Source organism: Cygnus olor, chromosome 15 (genome assembly GCF_009769625.2).
Source record: "Cygnus olor isolate bCygOlo1 chromosome 15, bCygOlo1.pri.v2, whole genome shotgun sequence".
Lineage (NCBI taxonomy): Eukaryota > Metazoa > Chordata > Aves > Anseriformes > Anatidae > Cygnus > Cygnus olor.
The window spans coordinates 12898244-12920122 of NC_049183.1; the positions used below are offsets into that span (position 1 = coordinate 12898244).

Sequence of the window (21879 nt, forward strand, 5' to 3'; positions counted from 1 at the left end):
AGGCTTCTTTCCTTCTCCCCAAACGCTCGCACACGGGCACGCTGCTAACCCCTCTCCTCCCAGCTCCTCCACGCTGCCTGTGACCAAGTCAAAAGCAACCCCCCGGTTAACAAATCTCCCGCAGCCTCTCCCTGCCCAACAGGACGAGCTGGCAACGCGGCCACGTTTCGGAGAGCGCTGAGGGGGAGCCAAGGGAGCCAAGAGCCCTTCCCTCAGGGGCACGGCGGGCGTCCCCCCGAGGCTCCCAGGCGAGGCCTGCTCCGGGCCGGGTCGGGCCCTGAGGGCTGCGGGCGGAGCGGCGCCTGCGCCGCGGCCCTGCGGGGGGACCCCCGGTGCCCGGCGTCTCGCGAGAGGCGGCGGCGGCACCGGGACGGGGCCGGGCTGCGGGAGGAGGAGGAGGAGGGGGAGAAAGAGGAGGAGGAGGGGGAGGAAGGCGCCGCCGCCGCCGCCGCCCGGGCGGAGGTGAGCGCGGAGCCGCCCACGGCGGGGCGGGCCGGGCTCAGGGCGCGGGGCTCGGTGCCTGCGGGGGGGACGGGACGGACAGACAGACAGACAGACAGACGGACAGACAGAGGGGCAGACGGACGGACGGGCCCTCCGGTGACTCCAGCCCGCCGCCGCCAGCAGCAGCCCCCGCTCTCCTTCAGCGCCCCCCACGGGCAGCAGGTAGGGCGCACGGCCCCGTTCGCCTTCCCCTCGGTGCCCCCCCCCCCCCGCGAGCTCGGGTCTGCGTGGGGCTGAGGCGGCTCCTCTCCGGGTACCGGCCCCTCTGCTGCCCCCCGGGCTCTGCCCCGGTTCCCCCGGGCTCTGCCCCGAGTCCCGGCCGCCTCAGGACCCGCCGCCTTCTGCCCTGAGGGCAGCCCCAGGAGCACAGGCTGGGAGCGGTGCCCTTGGAGGAACGGCTTCCATCGTCAGTAGGTGCGTGGCTTTGCATCGCTTGCCCAGCATGGACAGCCCGTAACATCACTAATCGCTTTTGAACTTGAAAAGAGAAAAGCTTCAGAGCTGAACTACGAGCAGCAGAAGGCTGCGCTTTAATAAAGTGTTCCCAAGGCAGATGCGGATGGGGTGAGTTGCAGGGAGCTGCTGTTGACACGCCACAACTGTTCCAGGTTTGTGTTGGCGCGGGCTGCAGGCACCGGGACTCACTCAGACTCTTCCCCAGGTGGTAAGGCCAGGAGCCGTGGGAGTGCTTCAGGCTCACGACGAATGCAGTGAATGGACAGAACGTGCTGCGTTCGGGGTGTTTCCTGCTGGAAGGCGTAGAAGGATGGTTATGGGGACAGCTTCCCAGGATGGGTGTTAAAAAAGAGGAGACTGGCGCTGCCAAGGCTGTACAAACCAGGCTTTGTGGCGGTGATGGGAGGGAAGGCGCTGGCACAGCTACCTTGATTAAGACGTCTTTTGCTGGTCTCTAGCATATATGTGTTAAGCTGGGGTAAAACACACAATGCAAGCACTTTTTTTTGGCTTACAGCGTGCACATGTGTAAATAGTGAATGATACTACATGAGTTAAAACTTCCCTCGTTTGCAAAGGACACTAGATACTGGAAGGCTGTGGAGAAGGAATTTACTGAGTGATGGTCAAGTGTGTGAAATTCTTTTCTGGTTCTTAGTGCGTTGTACGTTTGTTATGGATGAGAGGAGCTCATTCTTCTGCACCTACAGAGAGGTTAGTTTGGTTTTCCTGCTCTGGATGGAGCCTGCTTACTGCCCGAGCCTAACCAGTAACAGGTGTGTGCCACTGCACGTGGGTAAAGAAGGCTGCATGGGTCAAGTGACTGCTGGTGAATGAAAGTGCTGCAAGGAAAGTGTTGGTTTAAGGTTTTTTTTTGTATGTTTTTAAAAGTTCTCCTTCCGCCCCTTTTTACCTTCAGAAGCAGCCAAAGCCTGAACAAGCTATCTGACATCCTGTAGCATCCTGCATTTGAATGAACGGGCTCTAGAGCAGGTGAGGGGGTGCTTAGTGCCCGATCTGTGCCCTGTGAGTCCTCAGAGGGACCTAGGAGCAGTGTGAGAAGGGCAAACGTGGGAAAATACAGAGCAAGAAGAGGTGGAAGCTGCACCAAAGCCTTTGGAGGCACAGTCCTTTAGAAACCATTGCTGTTAAAAGAGTGAGATTGTGTCCACTGTCTCTAGTATGTACATGTACATAAGCTTCTTTATTTTCTGTAGCCCTTACTGCTCCAGCAAGGGAACAAGCAGATCTGGAGTTACTTTCTTTTGCAAAGAGAGGCAGCGAGAGAATGTAGTCACCTCATGGATATGTTGTAGAGAGGACAGGAAGAAAGAGACAGGGATTACTTAAGCTGCCGTTTGCCCTGAGAACAAACGATTGCAAACCGGCTGTGAAGTGCAAGTAGGGTTTCCAAATCCTTGAGGAGTAGGATCTGCAATAGCTTTTGCAATAAGAGTGCTGGGGATGCATTCCCCCCCCCCCCCCCCCCCATTTCAGGTTTTAAAGTGGAGTTTGAGCAATCTAGAGAGGTATTTGACATGGCAGCTTGTGATAGGAGAGGCTGCGAGCAGTGACCTTGCACCTCGGTGTCTTTTTCAGGCCTGGGATGGGGAGAAGAGTCATTGGTTCGCACCCAGGCCAAGCTCAGGATGGAGATAATCCTGTTATGGCTGTTCAGGAGGCTGTGTAGGATGATTATAGCACTTGGTCTGTTTCCCAGTTTGCCGGCATCGTGTCACAGAAGCAGCTTTGTGTGCATCCCGGTGCACATTCTTGTTGGCTGGTGACTTTGGGTTAAACTTGAATGTAAATTCTTGGCTTCTCCTGGAGGCTTTTCCTTTTGATTCTGGCAAGGGGAGGATGAAGGCACATTCCCTCTGATGTGCTCAGAGACCTCTAATTTGTGCTTTCAATCTGGCGTCTTTTATGAAGTGCTCGGAAAGAGGATGTATCGTAGTCAACAGAGTAACTCTGTGTTCTGCAGCAGCTTTCTCAGGAGGAGAAATTAAGTTGCGTTATTGTTCTTTTCCAGGGTTGCTCTCTGGCACTGACACAGTCAATGGAAGCGGAGTCATTTTGATTCTGTGCTGCTCACTGCTGTGTGTCTTGGGAAAGCCGAATGCTCTGGCAGGCCTGCGTGCTGTGTCCTGGAAAGCAGGCTCGAGCCCGTGGGGTGTGCTGGGTAAAGCTATGTGACCACAGTGGCTTTAACGAAGAGCATCCTTCCGTTTTCCCAAAGGAATGTGTGTGCCTGCCGTGCCACACACAGCGCCTTGCTTGCTTCCATCAGCGCCACGAGGGTGATCTGTCTGCGCTGGGCTGGGACAGCTTCGCAGGAATGCTGGCAGGCTGCTGCGCGGCCCGAAGCTGTGGAAGCTGCGGGGTATGGGGATGGCAAAAAGGGATGCTCTTTGCAGCTTTCCAGACTTGCTGTATTCCAGCTACCCTCAAGGTCTCAAGCAATGTTGGAAACCCAGTACGTTAGGGATTTTGTGCGCAGTGGGTACCGTATTCATACAGAATAGGAAGCATTCCCTGTCCTGAGCAGCAAACTGTCTCAAAAGCAAGAACAGATTCAGGCAAAATGCAAAGCCAGGAATGTGCCAAGCAGCAGGCTTGGCAGCATCACTCCATTATCTTCTGCTGTTGGACCGAGATGCTTGGCCTGAAGTGCTGACGTACGTATATAATTTTCCCCTTCCTTAACTCTGCACTCATCTCTCTGGGTGATTCTTCTTAGATCTGACCCATGCTCAGCCTTAACTAGATAAATGCAAGGAATTACTGCTGAGTAATACCTGCTTCTTGCTCTGCAGGGTACTGTGTGTTATGTCTGCGCAGTTCTTCCAGCTCCTTTTAACATGTAGAATAAGAGCGTGACTCGAAGAAACACAGTGTTTGGTGTTGCAGCGTGAAACCACGTGGCAGGCTACAGCTACGCTGAATTTCTGGCAATCTCCACCTCCAAAATGTAAATAAATACACCAGGATGGAAAAACCCCAAACCTTCACTTCTGCATTTTATGTCTTTTGGGACAAACCGAGCTGATACTTTGATACATAACCGTATCTGATATCATTCCTGTTCATTAGTAAATTCTGGCCTAATGCTTTTGGTCTAGTGTTTGAAGCCAGGACTTTGCTTGTTAAAATGTGTCATCCCTGAGGCATAAGCACAGCCACGCAGATGGCCCTTCAGACAATTCCACTGATTTAACACTTCTGTGAGTTTCAGAGTTGCGGAGCACACTGCCCAGTGAGGACTACGGGGCTCAGTGCTTCTGCGGATCTGGACTCTGGGGTTCTTTGCATCCCCGTGTGGGGTGGGGTTGGTGCTGTTCAAGAGCTGTGTGTGAATGTGAGCTTTTTGGGGAATGATCTCTCCAGTCTGGGGGGAAGAAAGACCTAGTCAAATTCTGAAAAGCATTCCAGGTCTGCTTGCTGCTTAAAGTGGTTTTGTTTTCAGAGCTGTTGTTGGTAGGGTTTGTTCTGAGGCCGTTACACCGAATGGGGATGCCTGCAGAAAGAGGCTCCTGTCTTAGATCTGCATGCCCTCTTCTGGGTTTATAATCGGGGGCTGGACTGTGCTTGAAGTGGAGAGGGAGATTGTGGAGCGGCCACTTTTTCACTTGGCTAAACTTTGCAGAGAGGGTTTGTGTAAAATGGCTGACCTTGGGTTCTCTCAAAACATCAGCTAGCTGCTCCTCACTTCGCTGCGTTGTTCGTCCATGGCTGTCAGTGCCTGATCCTTAGTCCTAGGGTGCTTGGACAAACCTAGGAGCTAAACAGGTAGAACGGATGCCCTTAGCAGGAGAAGCAGTGGCACGGAGATTAAATGAGTTATGTGAGGTCCTGTGACAGAGCTGGGGGTAGATTGATCAGCTGGGCAAACCCAAGACAAGTTATCTGGAAACGATCCTTGTTTCCTTCTTTCAGGTCCGGCTGCTTCCACCCTCTGTCCGACACCCAGAGATACTTCCCTTGTGGGCAGCCAGGTGCTCTCAGCTTTTCCCCCAGCTGCATGGCTGATGTGAGGAGCGAGCCTCTGCGCAGCAAACACGCGGCAGGGTTGGGGAGACATCTCCTTGGAGGGACCTGCAGGTGGAGAGGGGCTGGGGGGCAGCAAGGAAGTATCGGGCAGCAGCGAAGAGATGGGACTGGCTGAAGTGAAGAAAATCGCTCTGCTCTCCAAGAAGGATTTTGTTCACTGCCTTTGTACCAGTGATTTCTCACCTGTCTTTGGTGATCAAGAGTTGTTAGGGACGAGTGAGTCAGAAACATTAGTTATGGTAAGCTACGGAGAGGTACTGACTCAACACACAGGCCAGACGCAGACAGAGATTTACCAGAGCATCCTTAGTCTCAGAAATCATTCAGTTAAAAATAATCATTCTTCTAGATTTTTATTGATGCTTGGCTGTTATCGGGGCTGTGTCCCTGTGAGTTTTCACAGGAAAACTGTGTAATCTCTGTTCTTGATAAAATGAAGTAGCTACCAAGAAATGTGGTGGAAGTGACATCTATGGGGTACCTTCACACAGATGAGATAAAACAGTGTGTTGAGTCTGATGTTCTGTCAACAGGGGCTGTGTTTAGCCACTGAGGCACTGGCATCTTCGGCTACGTATTTGTAACTCTGATAAGGACCTAGTTTTTGGCACAGTGGTGTAGAGCATCTTCACGGGGGAGATGAGACAACAGCATGCTACCAGATGCTAAAGTCGTGGCTCAAGCCCTCTTTCCTTCTGTTGTATTAGAGACGTTTATAAATCAAGGAGGTCTGAAAGGTAGTTGGTTCTGCATACTTTCTGTATACAGTTGCATTTTTTGAATACTCTGATTTCTCTCGGAAAACTTGAGGCCTGAAATCTTAATATTTTATTTATTTTATTTAAATGAAAACAGCTTCTCGTGAAATCATGTGACTCAAGAAGCCTGAGGTTGATGAACAAACCAAGATTGCTATGGAAACCAGTAAACTTGTTATGCCTCCTTTTGGCCATAAACTCAGAGCTTTCAAGTCAGTTACGGACTCGCTTCTGAGGGCCCCAAAATCCCCTTCTGACCGTGTCCCGGGTTCACACAACAAATGCCATTTTTCGTCCTCCCTGGAAGGAGGAGCTAGTGAGAGCTGAAGCAGAAGACGAAGGCTGTAGTTGGCTGTCAGGATGCTTGGAGGTCTGATGACCCCATCTGTTCAGTTGCAGAACCAGACACTATTAAAACTGCCACGGGAGGACCTACAGGAGGGAAGGTCAGGCTTTGTCCCAGGAGAATCAGTGCTTCTCCGTGTAGTCCTTATGGGTACCTGAGGAGCACGCAGCTCTTCCTGTGCAGAACCAGATGGTCAGCCCCGTGCAAGGTCATTCTCTGCAAAACAGAGTGATTAAGGGATCAATTAACTTTATTTCTGGTATCTTTCCAGGCTTCTGGTCTGCAGCACCATGCTGGATCCCAATCCTCACTCTGCAAGCCGGAGGTGAATCCAAGTGAAAGCCAGCTATCGCAGGAGCTGTCAGGATGACCAAAGCACGGCTCCTCCGTCTCTCTGTGGTGCTGGTCTCCGTCTTCATGATCCTCCTGATCATCGTGTACTGGGACAACGTGGGAACAGCACACTTCTACCTGCACACGTCCTTTTCCAGGCCTCACTCCCCAGGGGCCATCCCTGGTATCACTGCAGGTGGAGACTGGGAAGCCTTGCCAGATGTGGATGAATTTTTGGCAAAGCTGCTTAGTTCGAACCTGAAACAGAACAGCTCTACCTCCCGAAAGACAGAGCAGCTGCTTGTCCAGGGCTCCAGCAAGCCCGTGGTGAGCAATTTGGAGGAGAACGTACGGGGCTATGACTGGTCTACACACAATGCCAGAAACAGCTTGGACCAAGAGAAACTGCAGATAGAGAGGCAGAGAACGTTGCGGGAGTTCTGTGCCAATTCCAGCTTCGCCTTCCCCACCAAGGAGCGCTCCTTTGATGACATCCCAAACTATGAGCTCAACCACCTGATTGTGGATGACCGCCACGGCATCATCTACTGTTACGTCCCCAAGGTGGCCTGCACCAACTGGAAACGGGTGATGATTGTGCTGAGCGAGAGCCTGCTGGACCAGGGGGTTCCTTACCGAAACCCCCTGGATATCCCGCGGGAACACGTTCACAACACCAGCACCCACTTGACTTTCAACAAATTCTGGCGTCGCTACGGGAAATTCTCCCGGCACCTCATGAAGATCAAGCTGAAGAAGTACACTAAGTTCCTCTTCGTACGGGACCCTTTTGTCCGCCTCATCTCTGCCTTTCGCAGCAAATTTGAGCTGGAGAACGAGGAGTTCTACCGGCGTTTTGCCATCCCCATGCTAAAGCTGTACTCCAACCATACCAACCTTCCCACCTCTGTTAGCGAGGCCTTTGGGGCAGGCCTCAAAGTCTCCTTTTCTGACTTCATCCAGTACTTACTGGATCCCAGGACAGAGAAGATGGCCCCCTTCAACGAGCACTGGAGGCAGGTTTACCGGCTGTGCCACCCGTGCCAGATAGACTATGATTTCATTGGGAAGCTGGAGACGCTGGATGAGGATGCTGCTTATCTACTGCAGCTCCTCAAAGTGGACAGGCTGCTCCGCTTTCCTCCCAGCTACAGGAACAGGACTGCCAGCAGCTGGGAGGATGACTGGTTTGCCAAAATCCCACTGGCCTGGAGGCAGCAGCTCTACAAGCTTTATGAAGCAGATTTTGTACTCTTTGGCTACCCCAAGCCAGAAAACTTGCTCAAAGACTAAAAGTGATTGGGCTGTGGGTGTGGGAGGGAACATCTGAAATACCAAAAATGTTTAAAGCCTCCTCATTTTTGCTCTTAACTCCCTTCCCCATACAGGTTGGTACAATGGAATATATTTTTTCTACTGCTTCCCCTTCCATTTTTGCAATAATGCTGGAGTCCAGGATATTCCAGCCAGCTGTGCATATGCAAAAAAAAAAAAGCCTGTTTTTTATCATTGTTTTCTGGGTTTTCTTTTTTTTTTAATGTCCCCATGTTTGCAATGGGTTGCTGCCCACGGTCACTCTGCCAACTGTGTCCTTCAGTAGCTTTTTATTAATACTTTTTTAAAATTAATATATTTAAGATATTTAATACGAAGCGTGTGTTGTGGCAAAGGAAAGGAAGGAATAAAAAAACAAAAAGTCAAAGAAAAACCCAAGAAGTGGTGCATCTGCCTCTCTGTGTTGTCTCGGGGCTGTTGTTTGTGCTGGAGGTGTGGTGTTGGCAGAGCACTCGAATCTCTTTGGGAGCTGGGTTTGTTGGCGGTGCCTTTACCTGCCACACCTGCTCACGGTCACTCTGAGCTGGATGCAACGCAGCTGGGGCAGCTCTTTGACTCTTCCAAACGTCCCTGGAAGAGTACCAGAGCTCTGGTGGTGCTCGCAGCGGGGGTCACCGAAGGGAAGTGGCTGTTGGGAGTACTGACGCCAAGACCTGTGGCCAGCCCAGTATCCCTGCATTGCTTCCACTTGCAGCAAAGTGGTGGAGGGGCTTGGCTTTCCAAAAACATGTTTGCTCAGCCCCTGCTTCCATGCCTTGCATCTCCCACAATGGTCCTTTTGGGGGTTGTGGCCGATGTGGATGGGCAGAGCGTGCTCTTGGATGAATGTGGTGCTCAGAGATCGGCTCCACACCACAGCAGCTTAGGCAGGAACAGTTCATCCTGTTGCAGGATGGGGCTGAGGTCTGCTGCTCCATGACCTGGTCACTGCTGTGTTACACCCCCATCGCTGCGAGTGCTTTAGGGGGACAGGGCAAGGGTGCAGATATTTATCCCGGGAAGAATAAAACCCAAAAGATTTCTTTCAATTGGTGTGTGCCAAGGCGATCTCAAAATTCATTTGTTTTCAGAGTGCTGACTATTGCTCGTGACACTGCATCCTCATCCGCTGCATTTCTGTTTATACCAACTGACTGATGCAGATTTAATCATCTGCCTTGCTGGGACCTGCTGCAGGAGTGATGGTTGCCCACTGTGCTAGGAGCCTGTGGGCTGCTTCCCAAAGGAAATTAATGCTTTTAGAGACACTTTTTGTATCTAATCAGCTGAATCTGCTTCTCTTTGGATTGCTCTGCAGAAACAGTCAGCTTTGCTGATTGGGCAGGGAACTCCTTTAGAGCTGAAATGCTTAATTACTTCTTGAGCTGTGAATGGTATCAGTGATTGAAGTCCAGGTTCAGGCTTTGGGAGGCAGCCCTGTGTTCTGGGCAGGCTCCTCTGAGCTGACATTTTCTCAGTTTCTCCCGGAGGCCATCAGCAGGCATGACTTTTCCTCCCTGTTTCTTTCCTTCTCCAACCTCTGTACGTGTGCATCGTCTGGGCATAGTGCTCTCTTCCTGGTAAATAGGCTGCATCAAGCTTTTTAATCTTTAAGTGAAAGGTAATAGCAAGTAGTTATGCTGGAGGCAAAGAATCTGTTTCTCATTGTATTCACAGCACTCTCCTGTAATTTCTGCAGAGATATTTGCAGTTTAAATGAGCCTGAAGCCATGATCTGATTCTTAGTGCTTAGATCTTCACAGCTTGGGGAAAAAGGAAGTTCCTGTTTCTGAGTCATTATTTAAAACTAATAATAGAAAAGTGTTGATCTATTCATTTTTTTTTCCAATTACAAGCTAATCGCTGAAAAACAGAGAGATGTTGAGACTCTTCGTCTCCTGTAATGAGTAATCCCGGGAGTCTCATGGTTCCTGTGATATTTACATTTCTTCAGGGTGGGTTCATCCTGCTCTTCAAAGATACAGCATGGATGTTTTAGGCTGTTGTCATTACACCGTGTTTGTTTTTTTTTTCTTTTAATTTCAATTTAATTGATGTTTAGTATTTGCAGACGTGGGCAGCTGGGAACATCGTGCAGATGCGCTGCCAAGCGCAGCATAGCACGAGCTGTGCAAACTTCCTTCCAGCTGCTTCCCCTGCGCCTCTTGACCGAGTCCTGTCTCTTCCTGCCCCTCTGAACCGTGCTCAGCCGATGTGCCCCCTGCGATGCTCGTCCTGCAAACCAGCTGCAGCTGCATCCTCACCTGCAGTCACCCTGTGATTCATGGCTGTGGCTTATCCCAGGCAGAGCAGGAGCATCTTTCCATGGTCACCGACTGTAAGTCGCTTGTTCTGGGCAGAGGAGGAATTGGTTGCAGGGTGTTACCGTTCTCGACTCTCATTTTTGGTGGTTGCGCAATTGGCAGAGAACATGCAGGGTGGCTGCAAATCTATGCAGCAGCTGCTCTGTGCGATGGAAGAGCATCCTCTCTGTACATCTGCCTTGTAATTTTAACAGCAATGGAAGAAAAAATCCTCCCCGCCTTTGCAAACCTCAGAGAGGGGACTCTACATGCACTGACTCCCCTCCTCTGTCCCCCCCACAAAGCTGGGCAAAGTGGGTAAATTCCAGCATTATGTGCTGATACCCCCCTGAGTCACGCTTAGGTCCATCGTGCTCCACGTGCAAGGTTCAGGAAGCTGCCTGCAGGCTCCGGCTTCCCCGGCAGCTTCACCCTCGGTAGTTGTGGTCAGGGTGGTAAGGATGGTTCAAGAGGGCTGTCTTCCATGCTTTCCCTCTTTCACCAAAGTCCAGCCTGCTTTTACATTTAAGAAATTTCAATCTTTGCAGACCCACACCCAGCCAAAGCTCTCTGCGCCTCCCCTTGCCGCACTCCAAAACGCTTGCAGGGAGGAGCAAAAAGCTCCGATGGAGAGGGTCGCTTTGCAGCGGGTGGCTTCTGGCTTCCAAATAGCTTGTTCCTTGCTGCTTTTTCTTTTGAAGCCCTCCCTCCCCACCCTTCCACCATTGTGAATGTATTGTTAAGGAGTCGAAGGCAATCCAGGCTGCGCTGAGCTTTGTGGTGAGACCACTGTGTTGCCAGAACTGGGACAGAGCCTCTGGCTTTGGGAATGTGCATTTTTTGTGGGTTTCTTGCTCTGTTCTGATGATGTAAAAGTGGAGGGGGTGGGGAGGGGGGAGGACAAAGAGTTCAAACCAGCCGTGCTTCCTCTCCCTGGTTTTCTAAATGAGCTGGCATTCAGTATTTGACAAATAATGGCAGAATGATTGGCAAATGCAGGCAGTATGCATCCATGCTGGACTCAAGTCAGGAGAGGGCTAAAAATCACGAGTTTAGATGGCTTTGATGCCAGTACTGATTTTATAAGGGATAGAAAAATGCTTTGAAGTGGCCTACTTGTGTCTAAATAAACCTGGCTTTGTCATTTCATGCTCAGCCTGCAAAATTATGTCCTGTTCCCGTTCTGGCTTGCTTTTCCCTGGGGTTGACCACTTGGCAAAAGCCAGCCTGGTGTCTCCAACCAGGCAGAACTGAAGTGTGGATGCAAAAATAACCTGGGGTTTGACCGAGGTGTTCCCAGGTGGAACTGCGACCAGCTTTTGTGCTTGCTCAGCATCACAACCAAGGTCTTTGTGCAGCCATTTGACAGATGGGGTCCCTTGCTGTTCGATGCAGGACTCACCACTATGGCACGAGGTACGTGACCTGTCCCTGCAGCCCCTGCATGCTCAGGACTGTCAGGCCTCAGAGCTCTTTGCTTTTTGAGCAGTGGCATGGCTTTGCCAGGGTACGGAGAGTCTTTAATTCATGGATTCCTTTGCATCTCGGAAATTTTTGCTTTAATCCTTTAATTCACATTTGGGGACAAAATTGTAGAGCCATCACCCACAGACAACCCATGGGGCAAAAAGTTGCCCTGGGATAATTTGTGGAGGGTTTTGGCTGTGCATTTTGAATCCCTCCAGGTGGCACTGGGAGGGTGGAGGGCAGGAATGAATGGCAGCATTGAAAGGGTGGCGAAGAAAAGTGAGTTTGTTCCTCTTTATGTAAGCTGGAGTGCAGGGAAAGCCGGTGACTTGGCAGGATCACGTGTGGCCGTGGTGCAAAACGGTGCCAGGGAGGGTGTAGGGTGCGCTGACTGGACAAGCAAATGGGGTGGCTGGAATTTAAGGGCTTGCCCATGTCGTCCTCGCTAGGAAACCTTCCCATCAAGGGTAGGGTGAAAAAGAAAGATGGGATTTAATGAAGACAATGATGCCTGGGTCTGAAGCAGGGTTAAAGCAGCTCTTCTGTTCTTTTTGCTTTACTCAAGGGTCCAGCTCGGACTGCAGAGGCTGGCGTTGGCTCCTGCAGGAGCTGGGTAACATTCAGCTGCGGGGGAACCTGGCAGCGATGCTGGGCAGCGGCTCGCTCGCTGCATGGCGCTGGGTCTGCGAGCGGCGCCGGGGCTGTGGCAGCTCCGCAGTGGCCCATCTGAAACCCATTTGCTGTTCCTGGGCTCTGAGGAGCGGTGTCATTGCTGCCAGGCGGGCTGCAGCTCCCAGCCTGGCTCCTGTGGCAGCGGGGTCCATCTCGAGAACTTTTGCAGCTTGGCTCCAGCATCCCCTCGAGCATCCCGACGTGCCGCAGCGCCTTCCTGCAGAGTTGTTGCAGCAGCCCGACGTCCTCCCAGCCCTGCTTCATCTTCGCTTCATCTTTGCTTTTGTGGTTGTGCATATTTCAGGGAAAGCTTAAAATAATTAAAAAAAAGGAAGTGGAGAAGTCATAGCAGCTCAGCTCGGTTCCTGTTGGAAGGGAGTTGTGAGATCAGCGGTGTGTTGCTGGGATGGGAGGGAAGGAAGTTTCCACACCAAAATGCTCTGGCTGTGAGTATGGGCACTCCAAGTAAAACCTCTTTGGTCTTTCTTGCTCTCTGATGCTCAGAAAACCCAGCTGTCCCACCTGCAGCTGTTATTTCCTTGCCCTGGGAGGCTTTGGAGTGCGGCAGCATCCTCAGCCACTCTTTTGTGCTGCATTTTTGCCCAGGGGAACAAGTTCAGGTTGCGAGAGGCAGTGCTGCCAGCAGCGAGCAGGCGATGTGTGGGGCTTGGTGGCACCAGGCTGCAAGGATACGGGCTCTTACCATTGCCAGACCTGGCACCTGGGGCACTGGAGCACCTTGGAGACAGCTCTCATGCTGCTGGATGGAAAGCAATCACCTTTCTGTGGGCTTTTTGGCGAGCCTTTCCCTGGGCTTGAAAAACTAACTGCTGCTGCAGAATACCAGAGAATTCTGTGGTCTGGGTGGGGGGTTTGGAGAGCGACGGTGACCCCCTGGGGCGGTGAGATGGGGAGCGTTCGGAGTTTCCCTTGCAGGAGCTGATGTTGATACCCATGACAAACCCAAGGAATCTCGCAATTGCCCGTGTCCTCAGGCCAAGTGACAGACGAGAGCGTGTTTTCAATTAGCAGTGCTGCTAATTGTTTGCTGCTTGCTCAGGCTGTCTCCTGCCTGTCCCCGTGACGGGGCAGCAGGAGGTACCTGCGTTCTGGTGGCTCTCGGTGAGCTGTGCCTGCGGGAGGCCTGGAGGCCTCGGGGCGAAGCAGGCCATCCAGCAGCGCCTCAGCTGAGAGCCTTGGCTGCAGCATTCAGCGACAAAAGCCACACAAAACCCCCTCAACCCAGTCTTTTTGTGCCACAGGGTGAGCCTGGAAGCTGTTGGTATGAAGAATATGTGTATTGATTCAAGAAGTCCCTACCCTTCGGAGAGCTCAAGGGCTTGCACGGGTCCATGGGCAGAACTCAGCTGAGGAAACTCATGGAGGTTGTGGCTGGCTGCCCCGCTCCGTCCCAGGCTGGCTTCCAGGCAGCTTGAGGTGCAGAGCGTGCCATCACGAACAAAGTGTCTTTCTTTATCTTGGAAGATGCTGCCTATCCTTGACTTTCCATGGGGGCCAGGGAAGAGCTGGGGGCGGGCTCAGCCAGCTAAGATGTCCGTGAGCATTGAAGGACTTCTGCTTTTCACCTAGTGAAGGGTTTAACAGTTATGTCTCAGGTTCTTATCCTTAGATTAGGCTGAATCTGGTTGCCAGACCGTACTGATACCAAAATACTCCCATCCCTGTCTGAACCATTAAACAAACAGTATGAGCCATTAAACAAACGTGGGAGACTTTTCCTGACCCACCGGGCAGTGCCTTAACGAACGTCGTGTTTTATCCCCCGGGCAGATGGATCACACGCAGCTTTGGCAAAGCTGTGTTTTGTGGCAGGGAAGCTGCAGCTTCAGTGTTTATTTCTCTGTCATTCTCTGCAGGAATTCAAAATGGATGGGAGAGAACGCGACCGGGATTGCCTCTTGTTTTGGTTGGAGCCTGGACAGTCCTCTGTGGAAAAAAGGGAGGAGCGCGGGGGATAGCGATGAGCCAGCAGGACGTGTGTCAAAAAGACAGCAGTGGCCAAAATGCGGTCAGCAGGGAGTGGAGCAGAGCTGGAGATGTGCTTCTGGAGGGGGAAAAAAAGGGTGTGGGGAGCTGAGGGCATCTACAAACAAAACGAGACTGCTATGGAGCGGGTAAATGCTGAGAGGAGCAAGAGGGACTGCTGAGAAGGCAAGGGCCATCCTCTGCAGCATGCGGAACTGCCCTGTGCGCTTCTGGGGAGCTGTGTGCTTCTGGGAGCGCGGGCCAAGGCAGAAATAATTGAATAACCGAGTGATGAAAGCTTATCATAATACCGTGAGCAAAATCCAAGGAATTCTGCTACAAGATGCAGGGTCAGACATTTGGGATAGGTGTGGCTCTGCGAATGGTGGTGGGACTCGCAGACTCAGCCCACCCAAGCAGCTGTTTAGAGGCAGGCTAGCGTCAGCAGCGGGCCGAGGTGCTCCTTGCCTGTGCTAGGACAGGAAGGCTTGCAGCTTTGCCAGCCCTCGGGCTCTGCAAGAAGCTGACATCCCTGTGGTACAGCTGCTGCTATGCTTGGGAGATCACAAGCATGCCACGTGAGCTGTTCCCAGGTTGCAGACCAGAGCAGGGATGAGCTGACCCTTTTGTTTAAATCAGCAGTGCTAATGAAGAAATGCCACGAAGAACTGTGAAAGAAGTGTGACCAGAGAGGGGATGGACGTGCAGGAGAAGAGGTGCTGATGACCTTTCTCGTGGTATCAGGTGCCTCTATCTGTTTCCATTTCCCTCTCTCAACCTTTGCGTGCCTTATTGATTTCGGACTGTATATATTTTGGCTCTTGGGTAAATCAGAAGTATTTGCCACCTAGAATAATCATGCTGAGAGTATAAAGCTTTGTACAAAGGCTTCAGTGACCTTTAGCTAATGGGAAATCGATGAACCAAGTGTATGCAAGCCTTTTCCAAGTGCTGGGTAATGCTGCGCGTGGTGGGGACCCAACCTGGCATAACCCAGGTATCCAATACCAGTTCTGGGCACGCAGATCTTCTGGGTAAAGGTTCTTATATCAGGTCAGCATGACCTGGACTTGTGTTTCATGGTTATTATTACATAATACTGTGTTTGTAAGAAGGTATGTATTTATATATGAAGTCAGGTGTCAGAATCGACCCACAGGTGAGACATCTGAGCTGCTTAAGCAAATTCAATAAACTTTTTGTAAGGTGAAATGCAGGCAAGTTCTGGCCTTCTGTTTCCTATAAGCAGAGGATCATTTTTCATGATTACAGTTGGTGTGTTGCAATGGACCATCGGCTCTAGGACGGTCGCTCCTTCCTGCTACCGCAGCTTTGTCCCCTCCAGCCCTCCTGAGCGGGCCCCAACTGTGTCCTGGGGATGCTCGTGTTGTGCAACCTCCCAGCAGTTATTGCAGTGGGTGTGGGTGTCCCTCCAGCTCCGTGTCCCCAGGCCAGCTTGCTTTTTTCCTGTTCCAGCTACTGTCAGCAGCCAGAGGGAACTGAGTGCCTGTGGCCAGTCTTCGCTGTGGGATCTGGGCCCCTGTAGTGAGTCCCCAGTTAGTGGGGCTGGGAGCTACTGCTAATCCCTGCTTCGAAATGGTGCAGTCGGGATCGTGTTGGTTTTCCCTCTTCTCTTTTAAAGACCTAAAATCTGAGCTTTCTGGCCCTTTTCTGGAATTCTCAAAATAGTGTCAGGTTTTTCTTCCAAGACCTGCCTGCCAGCTGCAACAAGGGAAAGAACACAGCGTGTGGTGGATAGTGAGACTTGGAGTTATTCAGCAGGTGCTGCCAAAACAAGGCATTTCTGGGATTGGTTTTGCATTGCATATTGCTTTTCCTGGGGAAAGGCAGGGTGATAGCAGCCAGTGTGAAACCAAAAGCCCTTTGTAAGACAGGAATGAGCCATGTTTCTGTGCCACCCTGCAGCTCCAGCTGGAGGCAGCGCAGCAAGATGAAGCTGCTGGGGTAAAATCCCCTTCACCTCCCGAAACTGGTCCCCCAGCACAGCCATTGCTCCAGGCAGTGGTTTCTGGGAGCAAATCTGTTTTTTGTTGTGGTCGTGGTGTGTTTTGTTGTTGTTGTTGCTGGTTTTTTGTTTTTTTTTTTTTGTTTTTTAAAGCAAAGTTTCTGTCATCAGCAAGTGAGAATGTGAATTCAAGATGTCGGGGCTGGCTCCAGATGCTGTTGCAGTTCACATTTATTACATTTTTTAGAGCTTAGCAAAAAGGTCAGTGTGCTTGGATGCAGTTCCTCACTTTTGGAAAGTCTGCAGGTTTGGAAGTAATGCTTTTCCTTTTATTTGTAATAGGGAAACAGCCTGCTTGCAAAGCTCTCCTTTGGAAGCAAGATACCGACTGAAATCTAGCTCTTGAGTTTGTCAGCTTAGCCTGAAAAGACAACTAGGGACAAGGTGGGTTTTTTGTTTGCTTTTTTTGTTGTTGTTTGTTTGCTTTTTTGTCCCTCTCTATACAGGAAAAAGCTTTCAGCATAGATTCGGTTGCTGTTGTCAGGGTTAGCTCCTTCCTGGCGGTGCCTATTGGAAGGAAATTTCCAATACAGCCCAGTTGCCAGAGACAGATTCTTTGTTGGAACATCCTGGTGCAAGTGTTCTGACTTAGTGACACTATTTAGTGAGAGAACACACGGAAAGTGGTTGCTTTGTTTTTAACTCTGAGCTTGATATTTTTGTGATATTTTTATTTTTTAGCTGGTGTTTGCTTTGGACAAGCCAGTCACCACACTGCAGACGTGATACTACCCGGACGTCTACAAGCCAAGTGTTTCCCCAGGACCCTTGGCTCTGTAGACCTGTGTAGTGGTGCAAATCAAAGAATCCCATTGGGATGGGGTTAAGGTGTTGGTGAATGTGGCCACGTAGCCGGAGACAACCTGCTTTTCTCTCATCTTCTCACCTTTTGCCTCCTGAGAGGCAGACGCTCTGTGTTTACCTCCGGGATCTCATTTGGTGCCCTCCGTGTCTTTGCACAGAGCTGAGCCCGGAGGTTGAACCGACATTTTTCCCCTATGAAAATGGGGAAAATGGACGTGTTTGGCTTGATCTGCTGCCTGACCCTGGCAAGGCATTTTTAAAGCTGTTTTTGCTGCTGCAGCTCTCTGCCCAGCAGCTGCAGGGCTTGACGACGTGGCGCAGGCATGGCTCTTCCCAGCCCTTTTTAGACAGCTACCCAAAGATAGCCGGAGCTGGATTTGTATTTGTTTTTCTTCTTTTCTTGTTTGGTCTAAACCAACGGGGGATATTTCCCCCCCACAAAAGAGCAGCAGTGTTTGGTTTGAGAAAGGATGAGGTCAAGAAAAGACAGGAAGTAGGCTGTCTCATTGTGTTTTCGGCTGTTCCACTGCGTTTCTGCACCTGCACCAGGCTTCCACTGCTGAGAACTGGGGCTCTGCTGCGCTCCCAGCACGGCGCTGACGGAGAAGAGGAAGCATCCTCACCCCCCATCCGTGTCCTGGGTTTTTCTTGTCACTCTGTCATCACCTCCAGAGTTAAATCCTGAGCCCACCTGGGTCCTTGCAAGGTCTCTGGAGCATCTCTGAGCCGGCTGCTCATGCTGCACTGCCCACCATAGCAGACACCAGCTCCACCCCAAATGGATGGACCTGAAATCCTAAATAGAATGGTGATGAATTAGATTCTCAGCAGGATTTTTCTAGCTCGGAGCTGTATTGCCACAGTTTGCAGAATTTCCACTTCTGCAGTGAACGTGGGGATGATTTTGCCTTGTGTGCTACAGAGCTGCTCTTAGGATCAGGGCATTGATGAAGCAACTGGGGTTGAATTAAATGAAGGCAAAGCTGTGGCTTCTTTGGCAGATTTTAAGGCTCCCTTCCCTTTTGTGACAAATCTTAGGTTTTTCCCCGCAAAGTTTTCTGTGGAAAAAAAAAGGAAAAAAAAAAAAAGAAAAAAAAGAGACTTCTCAAAATGAGTGGTTTAAAAATAAAAGAGAAGGAAGGGAAAGCAATTTGCAGATTGTGTTTCTGGACTGTTTCAACAGCAGTTTAATACAAATAAGATCCACATGCCTGAATGCGTTGGGGTTGCCTTTGTGGTGCCTTTTCTGAGAACAGAGATAACTGTAAGTGTGAAAATGTCGACACAAAGGGTTTTCCGTTCTTCATTCTGCAACTGGGTTGTGCCCTGATCCCCAGTGAGTCACTGGTCTGCTTGGGGCCTCTGATTTTCCTGGGGTTACAACTGCAAGTATGGTCCTAAGGATTTGGAAAAGTTCTTGTGCCAGACAGATACCAAGAATTACTGGAAGTGTATTTAGGTTAATGGCTGCAGCAATTAAAAGGTTTATGTTATTTGCTACCCCGGGCTGTGGTTACAAGGCAAGTTAAGCAAACGTTTGGGTTGCTGCTGCAGGGCCAGCAAGAAGGTACTGACCCATTAAATATCTGCTTTCACTGGACATCTCGTACAGAGGTTTTGTTTATGCTAGTTGTCTTTAATTTAAACCACGCATATATGGTAGGTCAGTACATGGCAATCAAAATATTGTATGTTGCAGGATGTGTGGTACGTGCTCCAGAGCACTGTACAAATGCTTGTCTGCATGGGGTAGGCTCTGGATTTCAATAGCTTGCTGGGCAGGTCAATGGTAAGTTAACAGCTTTTAGTCCTATTGGCACTTGATGGGATTTACTTTGACTTAGGAAAATGCAGTGTGGCTCAAGCAGGCTTTTTTCTGCCAAATAATTATTTTCCTATATGTTTTTCCTATTGCTGCTTTAGCTTTGCCTGCTCTGCCTGTTTTAAAGGTTGAGGTGGGGTAGTGCCTGTTCTCCTTCCCTGCTCCCCATACAGGCACATTTCGGGGAGTACCACAGCCAGAGACCTTGCAGTCTGTGCAGTTTGAGAGTGCTAGATTCTCAGGTCTTTCACACCAGCTGTTCGCCCTGTGTTTAGTCTAGCAGCATTCAAGATTATGGTGAGCAAGTGGAGCCGGGAGAGGACTTCAGAGATGATGGAGAAGAAAAGTTATTCCAAGAAACTGATATACTCTCAGGAGCCTCAGGGGCAGCAAAAGAGAGAATAGAAATAGGTTATCTAAAGCCTAGGCAAATAAAATATTCTTATTATAACTCAATGGGAACCATGCCAGCTCTCTGTAAGCAATATTTCTCTTTACATCTTGCTCTACAAGTTAATTGGACATCTATTATTTCATGATTTCAGCAGGAAACATAGCCTGAGTGATGACTTTGGTAACCAGCCCAGCACCACTGTGCACTTTCAGAGCCCTGCATTGTGGAAGTGCTTCCAGTCACTCTCTGTTCCTTCTCCAAATGTGTATGCGAGCTGTCAGAGCTTCTTGGTGACATTTCCAAGGGACAGCAGCTCACAACATGCTCCTCCAGCAGGCAGCTCCCTCAGTGATGCTCAGGACCCTGCGAAGACAGAGGTGGAGGCAGCTCCTCCTTCCCCATCTCCTGCTCCTCTCCTTGCCCTGCCTGAGGACAAGTCGTGTTTGGGCACTGGGAGGACAGAGCCGTGCTCTCCACGAAGGAATGTAGGAGTCCAGCTGGTCCCCCGGTGCCCAGTTCTCTCTGCCAGCCTATTTCAGCCACAGTTACATCCAGAAGTGTCCATGGAAGCAGCTAATTTTAATTCCCCTACTTTTTTTTCACGATCATGATTTTGTAAACAAGTTTATTCACCCTTCCCGCCTGGCTCTGGGCTTTATCCGCACGCAGCCAGGGAGCACAAACCGAAGTCTGAGCGCAGTCATAGCTGCCTGCCCGGATGCTCCTAATGAATTGTTTGCAGGCAAGCTTCAGACCTGCAATTACACTCAGAAATTATTCAGCAAATAGTTTTGAATAATGAATCCCTTTGAGAAATTTGAGTCGCTTTGCGGGCAGATTCCAGACGGAGAACATGCTCGGAAGTCTCATTTTTCAACACATTTTCCCCTCCGTTTGCCAAGCCATGGGGTTGGCATAGTATTCCTTTCCGATACCTTCACGTAGGACTAAACTGCTCCACCAGGCACATGCGTGGTGCATGCTGAGAGTGCCTACTTGTGTCTCCTGCTCTAAAACAGAGGCACAGGCACCGTGTGCCCCCAAGTCCCCTCATATCCCCCCTTGATGGGGGTCTTCGCCTGTAGATGCTACCAGCAGCGCAGAGCATCGAGGGTTAGGGAGCAGGACCCTGCTGGTTATCCCCTCTTTCAGCCAATGTTACCTGTATGATCTGCAAAATGAGCCTTAAATTGCCGTGGTGCCTTTGGGCCAAGGGGTTGTAGAAGTGTAAAGACCCGGGAGAGGTCTGGGAGAGAATTTGAGAGAGAATTCCTCCTAAAGGAGGAGGAAAAAGCAGCTCGTGAGGTGAAGTTTCTGCGGGTTCGTTCCAGCTCCCTCCCGCCAGGCTGCGCGGTGAAGCGTGGTGCTGATGGTTTCTGGCTGGGGGATGGAGAGATTTGGCAGGGAAGGCAGAAATAAATGACTGACAACCTTTTGCAGGCTGAGACTGCTCCATCCGTGCATCACATCGAGGGGCTGATTACTGTGGAATAAGAAGATGGTCCTTGCCAGCAGGGAAATCTGAGGGCAAGGAGCTGAGGACATGAGGACACGTGCGATTTGGCACAAGATTCTGATGGGTAAATATTGGGGCCTGTTACTCATGCAGCCTTAAAGATGCTGTGTCCCCTAGAGGTGATGGAGAGCAGTGGGATTCTCCCCTTCATCAGACAAGCCCCATGGGGTCGAGCTGCATCTGTGGGGGCTGGGGAACTTTCATGGCAAAAGAGCAAGATTTGGGAGGCTGTGAGAGGTGTCCTCTTTGTGCATGGTCTCTTGCAGGTATGGAGATCCATAAAAAAGCAGGTGGCATTGCCACAGCAGTAGGGTTTGTGCCTCCTCACTGGTTATTCTGCAGGACCCATCTCCAGGTCACACACCAGCTCTGGGTTGAATTCCCACTAAACCAGGGCTGTTCCAGCCTGCTGGGGATCTGCCTCCATGAACACAGCAGCTGCTCCTTCCCCACACCAAAGGGGATGTGGGAGGAGGAGAGGGCACCCATGTTGGGAAAACCACCAAGGGCCATGTCCCCAGAGCCGAGTTAAACAAGGCACAGAGATATATGGAGAAACCGCAATGGCAAAACGTTTCTTTCCTCATTTTGGAGACACTGGCAGGCGAGGCCAGCGGCGGTGCTGGAGCAAGAGGCTTGCAAACACCCGTGGTTCACGTGCCATGCATTTGCTTGTCCCGTGCCCGTTGCAAGGAGCCAGCATATCTTTGTAAATAGCGAGGCTCTTCTCTAACCAGGTGCCGGTGTTTGCATATTTGGAGCACTATGGCCACAATCTGTCAACGGGAGAGCAGCTACGAAGGAAACGGCTCTGGATGTTCGTACGCAAATACTTCAGCCTGGAGGTAGGGCAGGAATACAAATTCACCCGTGTCCCTGCTGGGCTCTCTGCTATTAGGTTTGCAAATTCCTTATTTTTAGCTGCGTTTGAAAAACACCCCAACCTCCCACAGCCCCTTCCAACGAGGACGGGCGAGATGCGAAATTCCCTTCCTCAGGATGCTTTGCCACCTAGTGCCCAGCCGGGGAACCTCAGCCACAGCCTGCTCTGGGCAAAAGCACCAGGGGTGGCTTTTATGGAAGCGCATGAAGATTTTCGGAGAGCTAGGCGATACAAGAGGTTGGATT

At 50.8% G+C, this 21879-nt stretch overlaps 1 protein-coding gene across 8 annotated transcripts; it reads left to right on the forward strand.

Moving 5' to 3' along the window:
• The first annotated feature begins 396 nt into the window (after positions 1-396).
• CHST12 (carbohydrate sulfotransferase 12) lies at positions 397-20671 on the forward strand. Of its 8 annotated transcripts, none has more exons than XM_040574602.1 (5): positions 397-462; positions 6386-10099; positions 14081-14933; positions 16498-16599; positions 19387-20671. In XM_040574602.1, exon 2 carries the CDS (start codon positions 6481-6483, stop codon positions 7738-7740), a length of 1260 nt encoding a protein of 419 aa, XP_040430536.1. In that variant the 5' UTR covers positions 397-462; positions 6386-6480; the 3' UTR covers positions 7741-10099; positions 14081-14933; positions 16498-16599; positions 19387-20671. The 8 variants fall into 8 exon arrangements, with proteins under 8 accessions (XP_040430536.1, XP_040430539.1, XP_040430535.1 ...); XM_040574605.1 differs by having other exon boundaries at positions 439-666; XM_040574601.1 differs by lacking the exon at positions 397-462 and adding an exon at positions 3954-5747.
• The last annotated feature ends 1208 nt before the right edge of the window (positions 20672-21879 follow it).